General features: G+C 43.4%; 1 protein-coding gene across 2 annotated transcripts in view; it reads left to right on the top strand.

Annotated features, from left to right (window-relative positions):
* The window catches only part of LOC128208203 (polypeptide N-acetylgalactosaminyltransferase 2-like), a 30,590-nt gene that overhangs the window by 2,722 nt on the left and 12,078 nt on the right, over window positions 1-15,790 (top strand). For both annotated transcript variants that reach the window (XM_052911652.1, XM_052911653.1), the window contains exons 2-11: window positions 1,246-1,682; window positions 2,066-2,164; window positions 2,389-2,456; window positions 2,739-2,926; window positions 3,402-3,489; window positions 3,624-3,711; window positions 13,263-13,366; window positions 13,858-13,984; window positions 14,861-14,953; window positions 15,502-15,585. In XM_052911652.1, coding sequence (XP_052767612.1) covers window positions 1,246-1,682; window positions 2,066-2,164; window positions 2,389-2,456; window positions 2,739-2,926; window positions 3,402-3,489; window positions 3,624-3,711; window positions 13,263-13,366; window positions 13,858-13,984; window positions 14,861-14,953; window positions 15,502-15,585 — 1,376 coding nt within the window. The remainder of the gene's footprint in view (window positions 1-1,245; window positions 1,683-2,065; window positions 2,165-2,388; window positions 2,457-2,738; window positions 2,927-3,401; window positions 3,490-3,623; window positions 3,712-13,262; window positions 13,367-13,857; window positions 13,985-14,860; window positions 14,954-15,501; window positions 15,586-15,790) is intronic.

Here is a 15,790-nt window from a genome sequence, read left to right as displayed (position 1 = left end):
TTTTATATTTGCTATTTTGATCTTATTTTGTGTTTTTCCCAATCTGGACTTTTTCCCAATTTGCAAGGCACAGGGGGCAAAAATATTTCCAAAAAAAACACTGTCATAGATGTGAAATGAGAAGTATACCATAAGCTTGAATAGTGGATTGAAACCTGTACCAGTTAATCCAAACACAGACTTCACCACCATGCTGAGAGCTAATTTAGTGCCATATATGGCAGCCACTACACTTCTACTTCTTTTAACTTTTTGAGATCAAACTGTGGAACTTCTAAACCTGTATGTACTGACCTGACACCTGTACAAGTTGTCACACTTAGCCGCTACGGAATGACCTCTGACACCATTAAAATAAAAGAATGAGCATCTGCCTGAATCCTTGATCAAATCCAATGCCTCAATCAGCAGGCAGACACCACAATGATGTTGTTAAAGTGCTAGCTCAATAGCAAGGCTGTTGGAAATGCCTTAAACGGCTGATACATCAAATGCAATCATCGAAATGACTACTGGCATAACATTTTTGAACAAGCCCTGCTATATAAAACCCAGAATTTGAGCAAGCCTGGAAAGAATTTTACCAGTGAAGGGCTTGTGGACTTGTGCTGATTTCGACCACAGCAGATGTAATAAATATATTTTAGCACATTACAAAAATCATCAAAATCTTTTCTCTTTATAAACAAAATTTCATTCACATATGGTTATTTTGCTTGATGTTCTCGGCAGTTGTCATATTTCTACATTCAGTGTTTTTTTTCACTTTTAGGGGAATGGGGCCAGGGCCCGTCAGGAGGGGAAATCGCGTCGTAAAAGGGCAAAAAGGGGAAAATGTATAAATGCAAAAATCATTAAAGCTTTGCCTTCCTCTTTAATAAATTGATCATATGCATATACATAACAAGATCAAAGTGAAAGTGAAATAATATAATTAATTTTCCGAGCGCTTGAACGATACCGATCAATCAAGGGAGACTAGCACGTATGATCACTACGTGTAAAATGCGGCGCCAAACTGCGTTTACCGTATTGAAAAGTGCCGTAATTACGATCGGCAAAGTTATTTTAGAGGACGATTTTGATATCGTCGGGAGGGGAATTTTTTTACTGAAATAGGGGAAAAATATATACTTTTTGGAGAGGGGAATGGGGCCGAATTTCGGCCCCAAATCAGGCCTAAAAAAAACACTGACATTTATAATAAATGCACATAACTACATTTGATATTTTGTACATAAACAGGAAGATGAAGAAGAAATACGATACCACCGACTAGTAATGCCGGCAGAGATAGAGGATGATGAAATTATCCCACCAAAGAAAGAAATAGCTACACCAACAATGAAACATCCACCAAATGATGTGAACTTACACATTGAACCCATTGATCCAAACAGAAAACTGCCTGAACTTAATAAGGAGTTTGGCAAAGGTAACCATGGTGTTAACATGGATATCAAAAAGCCGGAACCAAAGAAGCCAGAGGGTGAGAAAGGCAACCCTGCTTGGCTGTATGATGACCCTGATGACATTCCGTGGCAAGAGTTCGAGGAGAGTGTGTACATCAGCAAGAACCCCCTCCAGCCTGGAGAAGATAACTACAGCAGGAACAAGTTCAATCAGGAGGCAAGCGACCGAACCAAGGCCAACAGAGATGTGCCTGACACCAGAAATGGATTGTGAGTTATGTTTGAAACAATTCCTTCTTTGCTTTCTGACTTTTGATAGAATCAAATCTACAACAGAATTATGTCTAGTATAGTATGGTTGATTGATTTATATTATGAAATTATTTTTCTAACAACTATTTGATAATAAAGATTTTAAATTTAATGCAATGTTTTAATAATGTAAACTGTATGTTGATTGAATAAAGGATTGTTTTTTTTTCTTAAGTAAAGTTTATGATGTGATTCCTAATATTTATATACGGTATTACTACTATATACTCATTTTGCAGTTAATCACGTCTTATCTTAAGTTAGCATGTTTGTGTACATGAGTATAAGTATTCATGAATGTTTACAAGTCTTGCATTCATTTTATTTAATCCTTAATGCAGATGTAAGCGTCAGGGATATTCAGGAGATCTTCCAACCACGTCAGTTATCATTACATTCCACAATGAAGCCCGGTCAGCCCTCTTGAGAACTGTGGTCAGGTGAGTACTATATATCTTGTTTTATCAACATATATGTATATATGCCATTACCATTCACATTAAAATAGCTTTATTATGTAAATGTGGTGACATTGTAATGTACTGCTAAATAGATGGCTGATGATGAAATGGTTGACCAGTTTGAGTTGGATGACTTTTCCACTATGTTTCCTATTTAAGTTTGTCCAAAAGTGGAGATTAAGACATGGTTTAACATTTTTCAGTGTTTTTCGAAAGAGTCCCTCACATCTCATCACCGAGATTATCCTTGTTGACGACTTCAGCAGTGATCGTAAGTTTGATGGCTGCTTAAATGTCTGCTTGTTTCTGTATCATACTTAAGTACTTCATTAAGGGTACAAAATCAAGTGCTGTATAGTTCTATTAAATTAATATACCTGTCCGATGATGGCTACATGCATGAAAGTAATAACTTAACTGATAATTCTAAATAATAAATATCTAGAAACAATATATTGCTGTTAACATTTTGAACAACCACCATTAAAGATGATTGTTAATGTTCACTTTTGCTCTTAAGTGAATTCCTTATTTATGTGTCACTCTACAACAGCCTCTGACGGTGTTGACCTGGCTCGTATGAAGAAGGTGAAGCTGATTCGTAACCACCAACGTGAGGGGCTAATGAGGTCACGTGTGAAGGGTGCGGATGCCGCTCAGGCCCCTGTGCTCACCTTTTTGGACAGTCACTGCGAGTGTAACTCACACTGGCTAGAACCCCTCCTATACGAGATCAAACAGGTCTGTATGCGCACTGTGGCATGTAACGGGTTGCTGGTTTATTCTGATTTATTTAACCTTGATTGTGAAGACGGCTGAACGCTGATATGAATCACTGTCAATCCTGTTTTCTGGAATGAAACCAGTACTGGTGTCCCTTTTGAGAGGCCAAGAGAACATTTCCCCTGTGTGGCTTCAAGTCACAACCTCTGGGGTCACGAGCCGTACACCTCCCTCAACCTGGTTGGGAAGGAACCACGACCTCTGGGGTCAGTTGCTGCACTGCTATAGTGTAACATCCCATGTTCATTAATATATATATATACTAATACAGAGAAGACAAAGTTTTAATTTTAATGTAACCTTATTCTCTATAATCAACAGCATATATTGTGAGTAGTTTTGTCAATCAATTATCATAATTCTTAAATCATTGAATATATAAATAATAAGTACAGTATAATTTTTAATGAGTCTTCTTTAATGTTTTTCACAGGACAAGAGACGAGTGGTGAGCCCAATCATAGATGTTATCAACATGGACACATTCGAGTATATAGGAGCCTCGGCTGACCTTAAAGGAGGTATGATTTTAATAAGTCTAGTCACTTCACTGCTATACATGTCAATAGTTGTTTTACTTTTAAATATATGCAAAATTATAAAATAATATATCCAGGTTAAATCTAATTTGACTTATAATTTAATTTGTATGTAGGTTTTGACTGGAACCTGGTGTTTAAGTGGGACTACATGACAGCTGAGGAGAGAAACAAGAGGATAAACAACCCAATAGAACCCATCAGGTATTCCCATTCATTCATGACCCAGAGCCCAATATATCCGGAGAGCCCAATTTATCTGGTAAGGTATTCCCCGTTTGTCATGACCTAGAGCCCCATAGATTCAATAAGGTATTCCCAGTTAGTCATGACCCAGAGCCCCTTAGATCCAATGAGGTATTCCCCGTTTGTCATGACCTAGAGCCCCATAGAGTCAGTAAGGTATTCCCAGTTAGTCATGACCCGGAGCCCCATAGATCCAATGAGGTATTCCCAGTTAGTCATAACCTAGAGCCCCATAGATTCAGTAAGGTATTCCCAGTTAGTCATTACCTGGAGCCCCATAGATTCAGTAAGGTATTCCCAGTTAGTCATGACCCAGAGCCCCTTAGATCCAATGAGGTATTCCCAGTTAGTCATGACCCGGAGCCCCATAGATCCAGTGAGGTATTCCCAGTTAGTCATGACCCGAAGCCCCATAGATCCAGTGAGGTATTCCCAGTTAGTCATGACCCGGAGCCTCATAGATTCAGTAAGGTATTCCCAGTTAGTCATGACCCGGAGCCCCATAGATTCAGTAAGGTATTCCCAGTTAGTCATGACACGGAGCCCCTTAGATCCAATGAGGTATTCCCAGTTAGTCATGACCCGGAGCCCCTTAGATCCAGTGAGGTATTCCCAGTTACTAATGACCCGGAGCCCCATAGATCCAGTGAGGTATTCCCAGTTAGTCATGACCCGGAGCCCCTTAGATCCAGTGAGGTATTCCCAGTTAGTCATGACCCAAAGCCCCATAGATCCAATGAGGTATTCCCAGTTAGTCATGACCCGGAGCCCCATAGATTCAGTAAGGTATTCCCAGTTAGTCATGACCCGGAGCCCCTTAGATCCAGTGAGGTATTCCCAGTTAGTCATGACCCGGAGCCCCATAGATTCAGTAAGGTATTCCCAGTTAGTCATGACCCGAGCCCCTTAGATTCAGTAAGGTATTCCCAGTTAGTCAAGACCCAGAGCCCCTTAGATCCAGTGAGGTATTCCCAGTAAGTCATAACCTAGAGCCCCATAGATCCAGTAAGGTATTCCCAGTTAGTCATGACCCGGAGCCCCATAGATCCAGTGAGGTATTCCCAGTTAGTCATGACCCGGAGCCCCATAGATTCAGTAAGGTATTCCCAGTTAATCAAGACCCGGAGCCCCTTAGATCCAGTGAGATATTCCCAGTTAGTCATGACCTGGAGCCCCTTAGATCCAGTGAGGTATTCCCAGTTAGTCATGACCCGGAGCCCCATAGATCCAATGAGGTATTCCCAGTTACTCATAACCTAGAGCCCCATAGATCCAGTAAGGTATTCCCAGTTAGTCAAGACCTGGAGCCCCAGAGATCCAATGAGGTATTCCCAGTTTGTCATGACCCAGAGCCCCATAGATCCAGAAAGGTATTCCCAGTTAGTCAAGACCCGGAGCCCCATAGATCCAATGAGGTATTCCCAGTTAGTCATAACCTAGAGCCTTAAAGATCCAGTAAGGTATTCCCAGTTAGTCAAGACCCGGAGCCCCATAGATCCAATGAGGTATTCCCAGTTAGTCATAACCTAGAGCCTTATAGATCCAGTAAGGTATTCCCAGTTAGTCATGACCCAAAACCCCATAGATCCAGTACGGTATTCCCAGTTAGTCATGAACCAAAACCCCATAGATCCAGTAAGGTATTCCCAGTTAGTCATCACCCAAAACCCCATAGATCCAGTGAGGTATTCCCAGTGAGGCTTGACCCAAAACCCCATAGATCCAGTAAGGTATTCCCAGTTAGTCATGACCCAAAACCCCATAGATCCAGTGAGGTATTCCCAGTTAGTCATGAACCAAAACCCCATAGATCCAGTAAGGTATTCCCAGTTAGTCAAGACCTGTAGCCCGATAGATCCAATGAGGTATTCCCAGTTAGTCAAGACCCAGAGCCCCATAGATCCAATGAGGTATTCCCAGTTAGTCATGACCCGGAGCCCCAAAGATCCAATGAGGTATTCCCAGTTAGTCATAACCTAGAGCCCCATAGATTCAGTAAGGTATTCCCAGTTAGTCAAGACCCAAAACCCCATAGATCCAGTGAGGTATTCCCAGTGAGGCTTGACCCAAAACCCCATAGATCCAGTAAGGTATTCCCAGTTAGTCATGACCCAAAACCCCATAGATCCAGTGAGGTATTCCCAGTTAGTCATGAACCAAAACCCCATAGATCCAGTAAGGTATTCCCAGTTAGTCAAGACCTGTAGCCCCATAGATCCAATGAGGTATTCCCAGTTAGTCAAGACCCAGAGCCCCATAGATCCAATGAGGTATTCCCAGTTAGTCATGACCCGGAGCCCCAAAGATCCAATGAGGTATTCCCAGTTAGTCATAACCTAGAGCCCCATAGATTCAGTAAGGTATTCCCAGTTAGTCAAGACCCAAAACCCCATAGATCCAGTAAGGTATTCCCAGTTAGTCAAGACCTAGAGCCCCATAGAGTCAGTAAGGTATTCCCAGTTAGTCATGACCCAAAACCCCATAGATCCAATGAGGTATTCCCAGTTAGTCATAACCTAGAGCCCCATAGATCCAGTAAGGTATTCCCAGTTAGTCAAGACCCAAAACCCCATAGATCCAGTAAGGTATTCCCAGTTAGTCATGACCTAGAGCCCCATAGAGTCAGTAAGGTATTCCCAGTTAGTCATGACCCAAAACCCCATAGATCCAATGAGGTATTCCCAGTTAGTCATAACCTAGAGCCCCATAGATCCAGTAAGGTATTCCCAGTTAGTCAAGACCCAAAACCCCATAGATCCAGTAAGGTATTCCAAGTTAGTCAAGACCCAGAGCCTCATAGATCCAATGAGGTATTCCAAGTAAGTCATGACCTAGAGCCCCATAGATCCAGTAAGGTATTCCCTGTTAGTCATGACCCGGAGCCCCTTAGATCCAGTGAGGTATTCCCAGTTACTAATTACCCGGAGCCCCATAGATCCAGTGAGGTATTCCCAGTTAGTCATGACTCGGAGCCCCTTAGATCCAGTGAGGTATTCCCAGTTAGTCATGACCCAAAGCCCCATAGATCCAGTGAGGTATTCCCAGTTAGTCATGACCCGGAGCCCAATAGATTCAGTAAGGTATTCCGAGTTAGTCATGACCCGGAGCCCCTTAGATCCAGTGAGGTATTCCCAGTTAGTCATGACCCGGAGCCCCATAGATTCAGTAAGGTATTCCCAGTTAGTCATGACCCGAGCCCCTTAGATTCAGTAAGGGATTCCCAGTTAGTCAAGACCCAGAGCCCCTTAGATCCAGTGAGGTATTCCCAGTTAGTCATGACCCGGAGCCTCATAGATTCAGTAAGGTATTCCCAGTTAGTCATGACCCGGAGCCCCATAGATTCAGTAAGGTATTCCCAGTTAGTCATGACACGGAGCCCCTTAGATCCAATGAGGTATTCCCAGTTAGTCATGACCCGGAGCCCCTTAGATCCAGTGAGGTATTCCCAGTTACTAATGACCCGGAGCCCCATAGATCCAGTGAGGTATTCCCAGTTAGTCATGACCCGGAGCCCCTTAGATCCAGTGAGGTATTCCCAGTTAGTCATGACCCAAAGCCCCATAGATCCAATGAGGTATTCCCAGTTAGTCATGACCCGGAGCCCCATAGATTCAGTAAGGTATTCCCAGTTAGTCATGACCCGGAGCCCCTTAGATCCAGTGAGGTATTCCCAGTTAGTCATGACCCGGAGCCCCATAGATTCAGTAAGGTATTCCCAGTTAGTCATGACCCGAGCCCCTTAGATTCAGTAAGGTATTCCCAGTTAGTCAAGACCCAGAGCCCCTTAGATCCAGTGAGGTATTCCCAGTAAGTCATAACCTAGAGCCCCATAGATCCAGTGAGGTATTCCCAGTTAGTCATGACCCGGAGCCCCATAGATCCAGTGAGGTATTCCCAGTTAGTCATGACCCGGAGCCCCATAGATTCAGTAAGGTATTCCCAGTTAATCAAGACCCGGAGCCCCTTAGATCCAGTGAGATATTCCCAGTTAGTCATGACCTGGAGCCCCTTAGATCCAGTGAGGTATTCCCAGTTAGTCATGACCCGGAGCCCCATAGATCCAATGAGGTATTCCCAGTTACTCATAACCTAGAGCCCCATAGATCCAGTAAGGTATTCCCAGTTAGTCAAGACCTGGAGCCCCATAGATCCAATGAGGTATTCCCAGTTAGTCATGACCCAGAGCCCCATAGATCCAGAAAGGTATTCCCAGTTAGTCAAGACCCGGAGCCCCATAGATCCAATGAGGTATTCCCAGTTAGTCATAACCTAGAGCCTTAAAGATCCAGTAAGGTATTCCCAGTTAGTCAAGACCCGGAGCCCCATAGATCCAATGAGGTATTCCCAGTTAGTCATAACCTAGAGCCTTATAGATCCAGTAAGGTATTCCCAGTTAGTCATGACCCAAAACCCCATAGATCCAGTACGGTATTTCCAGTTAGTCATGAACCAAAACCCCATAGATCCAGTAAGGTATTCCCAGTTAGTCATGACCCAAAACCCCATAGATCCAGTGAGGTATTCCCAGTGAGGCTTGACCCAAAACCCCATAGATCCAGTAAGGTATTCCCAGTTAGTCATGACCCAAAACCCCATAGATCCAGTGAGGTATTCCCAGTTAGTCATGAACCAAAACCCCATAGATCCAGTAAGGTATTCCCAGTTAGTCAAGACCTGTAGCCCGATAGATCCAATGAGGTATTCCCAGTTAGTCAAGACCCAGAGCCCCATAGATCCAATGAGGTATTCCCAGTTAGTCATGACCCGGAGCCCCAAAGATCCAATGAGGTATTCCCAGTTAGTCATAACCTAGAGCCCCATAGATTCAGTAAGGTATTCCCAGTTAGTCAAGACCCAAAACCCCATAGATCCAGTGAGGTATTCCCAGTGAGGCTTGACCCAAAACCCCATAGATCCAGTAAGGTATTCCCAGTTAGTCATGACCCAAAACCCCATAGATCCAGTGAGGTATTCCCAGTTAGTCATGAACCAAAACCCCATAGATCCAGTAAGGTATTCCCAGTTAGTCAAGACCTGTAGCCCCATAGATCCAATGAGGTATTCCCAGTTAGTCAAGACCCGGGGCCCGTAGATCCAATGAGGTATTCCCAGTTAGTCATGACCCGGAGCCCCAAAGATCCAATGAGGTATTCCCAGTTAGTCATAACCTAGAGCCCCATAGATTCAGTAAGGTATTCCCAGTTAGTCAAGACCCAAAACCCCATAGATCCAGTAAGGTATTCCAAGTTAGTCAAGACCTAGAGCCCCATAGAGTCAGTAAGGTATTCCCAGTTAGTCATGACCCAAAACCCCATAGATCCAATGAGGTATTCCCAGTTAGTCATAACCTAGAGCCCCATAGATCCAGTAAGGTATTCCCAGTTAGTCAAGACCCAAAACCCCATAGATCCAGTAAGGTATTCCCAGTTAGTCATGACCTAGAGCCCCATAGAGTCAGTAAGGTATTCCCAGTTAGTCATGACCCAAAACCCCATAGATCCAATGAGGTATTCCCAGTTAGTCATAACCTAGAGCCCCATAGATCCAGTAAGGTATTCCCAGTTAGTCAAGACCCAAAACCCCATAGATCCAGTAAGGTATTCCAAGTTAGTCAAGACCCAGAGCCTCATAGATCCAATGAGGTATTCCAAGTAAGTCATGACCTAGAGCCCCATAGATCCAGTAAGGTATTCCCTGTTAGTCATGACCCGGAGCCCCTTAGATCCAGTGAGGTATTCCCAGTTACTAATTACCCGGAGCCCCATAGATCCAGTGAGGTATTCCCAGTTAGTCATGACTCGGAGCCCCTTAGATCCAGTGAGGTATTCCCAGTTAGTCATGACCCAAAGCCCCATAGATCCAGTGAGGTATTCCCAGTTAGTCATGACCCGGAGCCCAATAGATTCAGTAAGGTATTCCGAGTTAGTCATGACCCGGAGCCCCTTAGATCCAGTGAGGTATTCCCAGTTAGTCATGACCCGGAGCCCCATAGATTCAGTAAGGTATTCCCAGTTAGTCATGACCCGAGCCCCTTAGATTCAGTAAGGGATTCCCAGTTAGTCAAGACCCAGAGCCCCTTAGATCCAGTGAGGTATTCCCAGTAAGTCATAACCTAGAGCCCCATAGATCCAGTAAGGTATTCCCAGTTAGTCATGACCCGGAGCCCCATAGATCCAGTGAGGTATTCCCAGTTAGTCATGACCCGGAGCCCCATAGATTCAGTAAGGTATTCCCAGTTAATCAAGACCCTGAGCCCCTTAGATCCAGTGAGATATTCCCAGTTAGTCATGACCCGGAGCCCCTTAGATCCAGTGAGGTATTCCCAGTTAGTCATGACCCGGAGCCCCATAGATCCAATGAGGTATTCCCAGATACTCATAACCTAGAGCCCCATAGATCCAGTAAGGTATTCCCAGTTAGTCAAGACCCGGAGCCCCAGAGATCCAATGAGGTATTCCCAGTTTGTCATGACCCAGAGCCCCATAGATCCAGGAAGGTATTCCCAGTTAGTCAAGACCCGGAGCCCCATAGATCCAATGAGGTATTCCCAGTTAGTCATAACCTAGAGCCTTATAGATCCAGTAAGGTATTCCCAGTTAGTCAAGACCCGAAGCCCCATAGATCCAATGAGGTATTCCCAGTTAGTCATAACCTAGAGCCTTATAGATCTAGTAAGGTATTCCCAGTTAGTCATGACCCAAAACCCCATAGATCCAGTACGGTATTTCCAGTTAATCATGAACCAAAACCCCATAGATCCAGTAAGGTATTCCCAGTTAGTCATGACCCAAAACCCCATAGATCCAGTGAGGTATTCCCAGTGAGGCTTGACCCAAAACCCCATAGATCCAGAGAGGTATTCCCAGTTAGTCATGACCCAAAACCCCATAGATCCAGTACGGTATTTCCAGTTAGTCATGAACCAAAACCCCATAGATCCAGTAAGGTATTCCCAGTTAGTCATGACCCAAAACCCCATAGATCCAGTGAGGTATTCCCAGTGAGGCTTGACCCAAAACCCCATAGATCCAGAGAGGTATTCCCAGTTAGTCATGACCCAAAACCCCATAGATCCAGTGAGGTATTCCCAGTTAGTCATGAACCAAAACCCCATAGATCCAGTAAGGTATTCCCAGTTAGTCAAGACCTGTAGCCCCATAGATCCAATGAGGTATTCCAAGTTAGTCATAACCCGGAGCCCCATAGATCCAATGAGGTATTCCCAGTTAGTCAAGACCCAGAGCCCCATAGATCCAATGAGGTATTCCCAGTTAGTCATGACCCGGAGCCCCATAGATCCAATGAGGTATTCCCAGTTAGTCATAACCTAGAGCCCCATAGATCCAGTAAGGTATTCCCAGTTAGTCATGACCCAAAACCCCATAGATCCAATGAGGTATTCCCAGTTAGTCATAACCTAGAGCCCCATAGATCCAGTAAGGTATTCCCTGTTAGTCAAGACCCAAAATCCCATAGATCCAGTAAGGTATTCCCAGTTAGTCAAGACCCAGAGCCTCATAGATCCAATGAGGTATTCCCAGTTAGTCATGACCCGGAGCCCTAACGATCCAGTGAGGTATTCCCCGTTTGTCATGACCTAGAGCCCCATAGATCCAATGAGGTATTCCCAGTTAGTCATAACCTAGAGCCTTATAGATCCAGTGACGGTATTCCCAGTTAGTCAAGACCCGGAGCCCCATAGATCCAATGAGGTATTTCCAGTTAGTCATAACCTAGAGCCTTATAGATCCAGTAAGGTATTCCCAGTTAGTCATGACCCAAAACCCCATAGATCCAGTGAGATATTCCCAGTTAGTCATGAACCAAAACCCCATAGATTCAGTAAGGTATTCCCAGTTAGTCTAGACCCGGAGCCCCATAGATCCAATGAGGTATTCAAGTTAGTCATAACCCGGAGCCCCATAGATCCAATGAGGTATTCCCAGTTAGTCAAGACCCGGAGCCCCATAGATCCAATGAGGTATTCCCAGTTAGTCATGACCCGGAGCCCCATAGATCCAATGAGGTATTCACAGTTAGTCATTACCTAGAGCCCCATAGATCCAGTAAGGTATTCCCAGTTAGTCAAGACCCAAAACCCCATAGATCCAGTAAGGTATTCCCAGTTAGTCAAGACCCAGAGCCCCATAGATCCAGTAAGGTATTCCCAGTTAGTCATGACCCGGAGCCCTAAAGATCCAGTGAGGTATTCCCCGTTTGTCATGACCTAGAGCCCCATAGATCCAATGAGGTATTCCCCGTTTGTCATGACCTAGAGCCCCATAGATCCAGTAAGGTATTCCCAGTTAGTCATGACCCGACCCCCATAGATCCAATGAGGTATTCCCAGTTAGTCATAACCTAGAGCCCCATAGATCCAGTAAGGTATTCCCAGTTAGTCAAGACCCAAAATCCCATAGATCCAGTAAGGTATTCCCAGTTAGTCAAGACCCGGAGCCTCATAGATCCAATGAGGTATTCCAAGTTAGTCATGACCTAGAGCCCCATAGATCCAGTAAGGTATTCCCAGTTAGTCATGACCCGGAGCCCTAAAGATCCAGTGAGGTATTCCCCGTTTGTCATGACCTAGAGCCCCATAGATCCAATGAGGTATTCCCAGTTAGTCATAACCTAGAGCCTTATAGATCCAGTGACGGTATTCCCAGTTAGTCAAGACCCGGAGCCCCATAGATCCAATGAGGTATTCCCAGTTAGTCATAACCTAGAGCCTTATAGATCCAGTAAGGTATTCCCAGTTAGTCATGACCCAAAACCCCATAGATCCAGTGAGATATTCCCAGTTAGTCATGAACCAAAACCCCATAGATTCAGTAAGGTATTCCCAGTTAGTCATGACCTAGAGCCCCATAGATCCAATGAGGTATTCCCAGTTAGTCATGACCCGGAGCCCCATAGATCCCATGAGGTATTCCCAGTTAGTCATGACCTAGAGCCCTATAGATCCAATGAGGTATTCCCAGTTAGTCATGACCCGGAGCCCCATAGATCCAATGAGGTATTCCCAGTTAGTCATGACCTAGAGCCCTATAGATCCAGTAAGGTATTCCCAGTTAGTCAAGACCCAGAGCCCCATAGATCCAATGAGGTATTCCCAGTTAGTTATGACCCAGAGCCCCATAGATCCAGTAAGGTATTCCCAGTTAGTCATGACCCGTAGCCCTAAAGATCCAGAGAGGTATTCCCAGTAAGTCATGACCCAGAGCCCATGGACCATTGAGGTATTCCTATATTATGACCTTCAGCCTCATAGATCCTATAAGCTATTCCAATATTATGACCCGGAGCCCCATGGATGATAAGATGGACATCCAGCTATACTTGAGACCTCTTTAGATCAATAGGCAACAATTTATTGAAAATTGTAATACTCATGCATTTAGGATTACTAAGAACAGCCTTTGAAGACATTAAAATTGTTGAAAATACATAAATGTTATTGGTCATGTTTTATGATAATGTGTTTTAAACTATTTTATGATTAATTTCAGGACCCCCATGATAGCAGGTGGCCTGTTTGCAATAGAGAAGAGCTGGTTTGACGAGCTAGGGAAATATGATATGGCCATGGATGTGTGGGGAGGGGAAAACCTAGGTATGTGTGACTGCGGCGGTAGCATGTGGGAGCATTAGGGGGATGGTGGTCAAGAGTGATTATTATAAACAAGAGCTAGTTTGGAAAGCAAAGAATATGTAACAGGTTGATGAATGTTTGAGGTAAACCCTGGTATGAGTTGTGTGAGAGGGGTGGGCATTGGAGATATTGGGGTGGAGATATGCTTGGCACTTACAGGAGTTTGTGGTTGGGAAGTTCATGATTAAGGCGGACAGGGAACTTTGTTATGTTCGAACGAACCTAAGCCAAAAAATGTCTGGGTTAAGGCAATGTTTGTAGTATAATGATTCCAGTTTAATTTAATGTAATGAGTGTTAAGGCTGTAAATTTGATTTCCTTATTATTTTAAGATTTTTTGTTTAGACAGAAGTTTAAATCTGTTTTACTGAAAATTAGCTGGTCAGAAAATATAAATGTCTATACTTTTGGCAAAGTAAATGAAACAAATAAATGATTTTTCTTTACTTCAGAGATCTCTTTTCGTGTGTGGCAGTGTCATGGGACCCTGGAGATCATCCCATGTAGCCGGGTTGGGCATGTGTTCCGTAAACAACATCCCTACAGCTTCCCAGGGGGCAGTGGCAATGTGTTTGCAAAGTATGTATCGGGTAGAGAGGTAATTTCTTTAGTGTTAGATCTTTTTATGCCCCCCTTCAAAGACCCTAGGGTCAAATGTCAAGGTCACAGTGACCGTAAACACAAACTTGATAATTCCTGGACCTATGGTCATCAAACTTGACATGAAAGTTGGGCCTGATCAGTCGAAGACCCCTGTTGATTTGGGGGGTCAAGGTCACAGTGACCTTGAATGCTAAAAGGTTCCAGAGTGATATTAATTTGACAGTGCCTGCACCCATGGCCCTCAAACTTGACTTGGAGATTGGGCCGGACCAGAAGATGACCCCAATTTATTTAAGGGGTCAAGGTCACAGTGACCTTGGATGTAAAAATGTGCTCAACAATGCCTGCACCCATGGCCGTCAATCTTGACTTTTAGGTTTTGGGGGGACCAGTAGATGACCCCTTTGGATTTTGAGGGCATAGTCAAAGGTCTAGGTCACAACTCATATTGGTCATTAAAATTACATCATATTTATTCCCTGCTGCTTAGAGAGAACATGTTTATTTGCAAATATCAGTGATCATCTGAACATAATTAAAAATTGTACCTGTATCTGTCCCCTTAATTTGAATGGTCATAATCTTAAAACTGCCTCAATGACAAATCAGCTGTCATTTCGGTCCATGCATATTTCATTGAATTGTCCAAATATTCTTGACACCATTCTTATTCATCTGGTATTTTTTGCTTGTATCAAACTCCTGAAACCTTTTAAAGGATTTTTTTAATCATGAAACATGTGCAGATGACCTTAAAGGAAGAATTTTTGATGCATATTTAATTGTTATATGTGTTACTATTATTTAAAGTCCAATTGGTGGTTGTAATGTAGTGCATGTGTAATGTTCCAGGAACACCCGGCGAGCGGCCGAGGTCTGGATGGACGACTACAAGGAGTTCTATTATGCTGCTGTGCCATCTGCAAAGGTCGTCAACTTTGGAGAGTGAGTATCATTTAGTTTACATGTATTATTTTTTGCTTAATTGTTAACTGATATGTATCTTGTGAGAGTCTGTTTCCTGGATAAGAGGCCAGGCGAAAATTTCTCTGGTGGAGCTAGATCCCATGATCTCGCAAGTTCGAGGTCGACGCCCTAACCACTGGACCACACACTCCCTCTTTCATTGGACATATAAAGTTTTTTGCAATAATGTTAGCTATATAATTCCTTTTTTTGCCAAATTAGAGATTTAATGTGCATGTACACTGATTAAATTTTGAATATTGTAGCAGTCATTGAAATAAGACTTTTGGATGAACAAGCCCGAATTCTTATACTATTGCTTGGCATCAAATTTTTTAACAAGCCCTGCTATATAAAATTGAGAACTTGAGCAAGCCCAGAAGACATTTTACCAGTGCAGGGCTTGCGGGCTTGTGTTAATTTCGATCATTGTTGTAGTCATTCAAATATAATCATATAAAAAGATTTTATTTCAAGTAAAAATTTATTGAATTAAAACAGGACTTAATGTCATCAATGTATTTTAGCATAACAGAACGACTTGCGTTGAAAAAGAGGCTCCAGTGTAAGCCCTTCAGTTGGTACCTGCAGAATGTCTACCCGGAACTCAAGTAGGTTTACATTATCTGGATAGACATTTATTTTGTACTCCAGTAGCTCTCTGAGCATCATGCATCATCATCATCAGGTCTACAATGTATCGACATGGATAACTGTGTATGGTGTATATTGTGTGCTGAATGAGCTGATATGAACAATAGAAGATATATTCCTGTACATGTAGGTGTGAACTCTGCTGGAGCTTACTTGATCCTT

This window comes from Mya arenaria, chromosome 11 (assembly GCF_026914265.1).
Source record: "Mya arenaria isolate MELC-2E11 chromosome 11, ASM2691426v1".
In the NCBI taxonomy this organism is placed as follows: Eukaryota; Metazoa; Mollusca; class Bivalvia; order Myida; family Myidae; genus Mya; species Mya arenaria.
The sequence above is the reverse complement of the archived record's forward strand: the minus strand, read 5'-3'. Positions and strand labels throughout refer to the sequence as shown.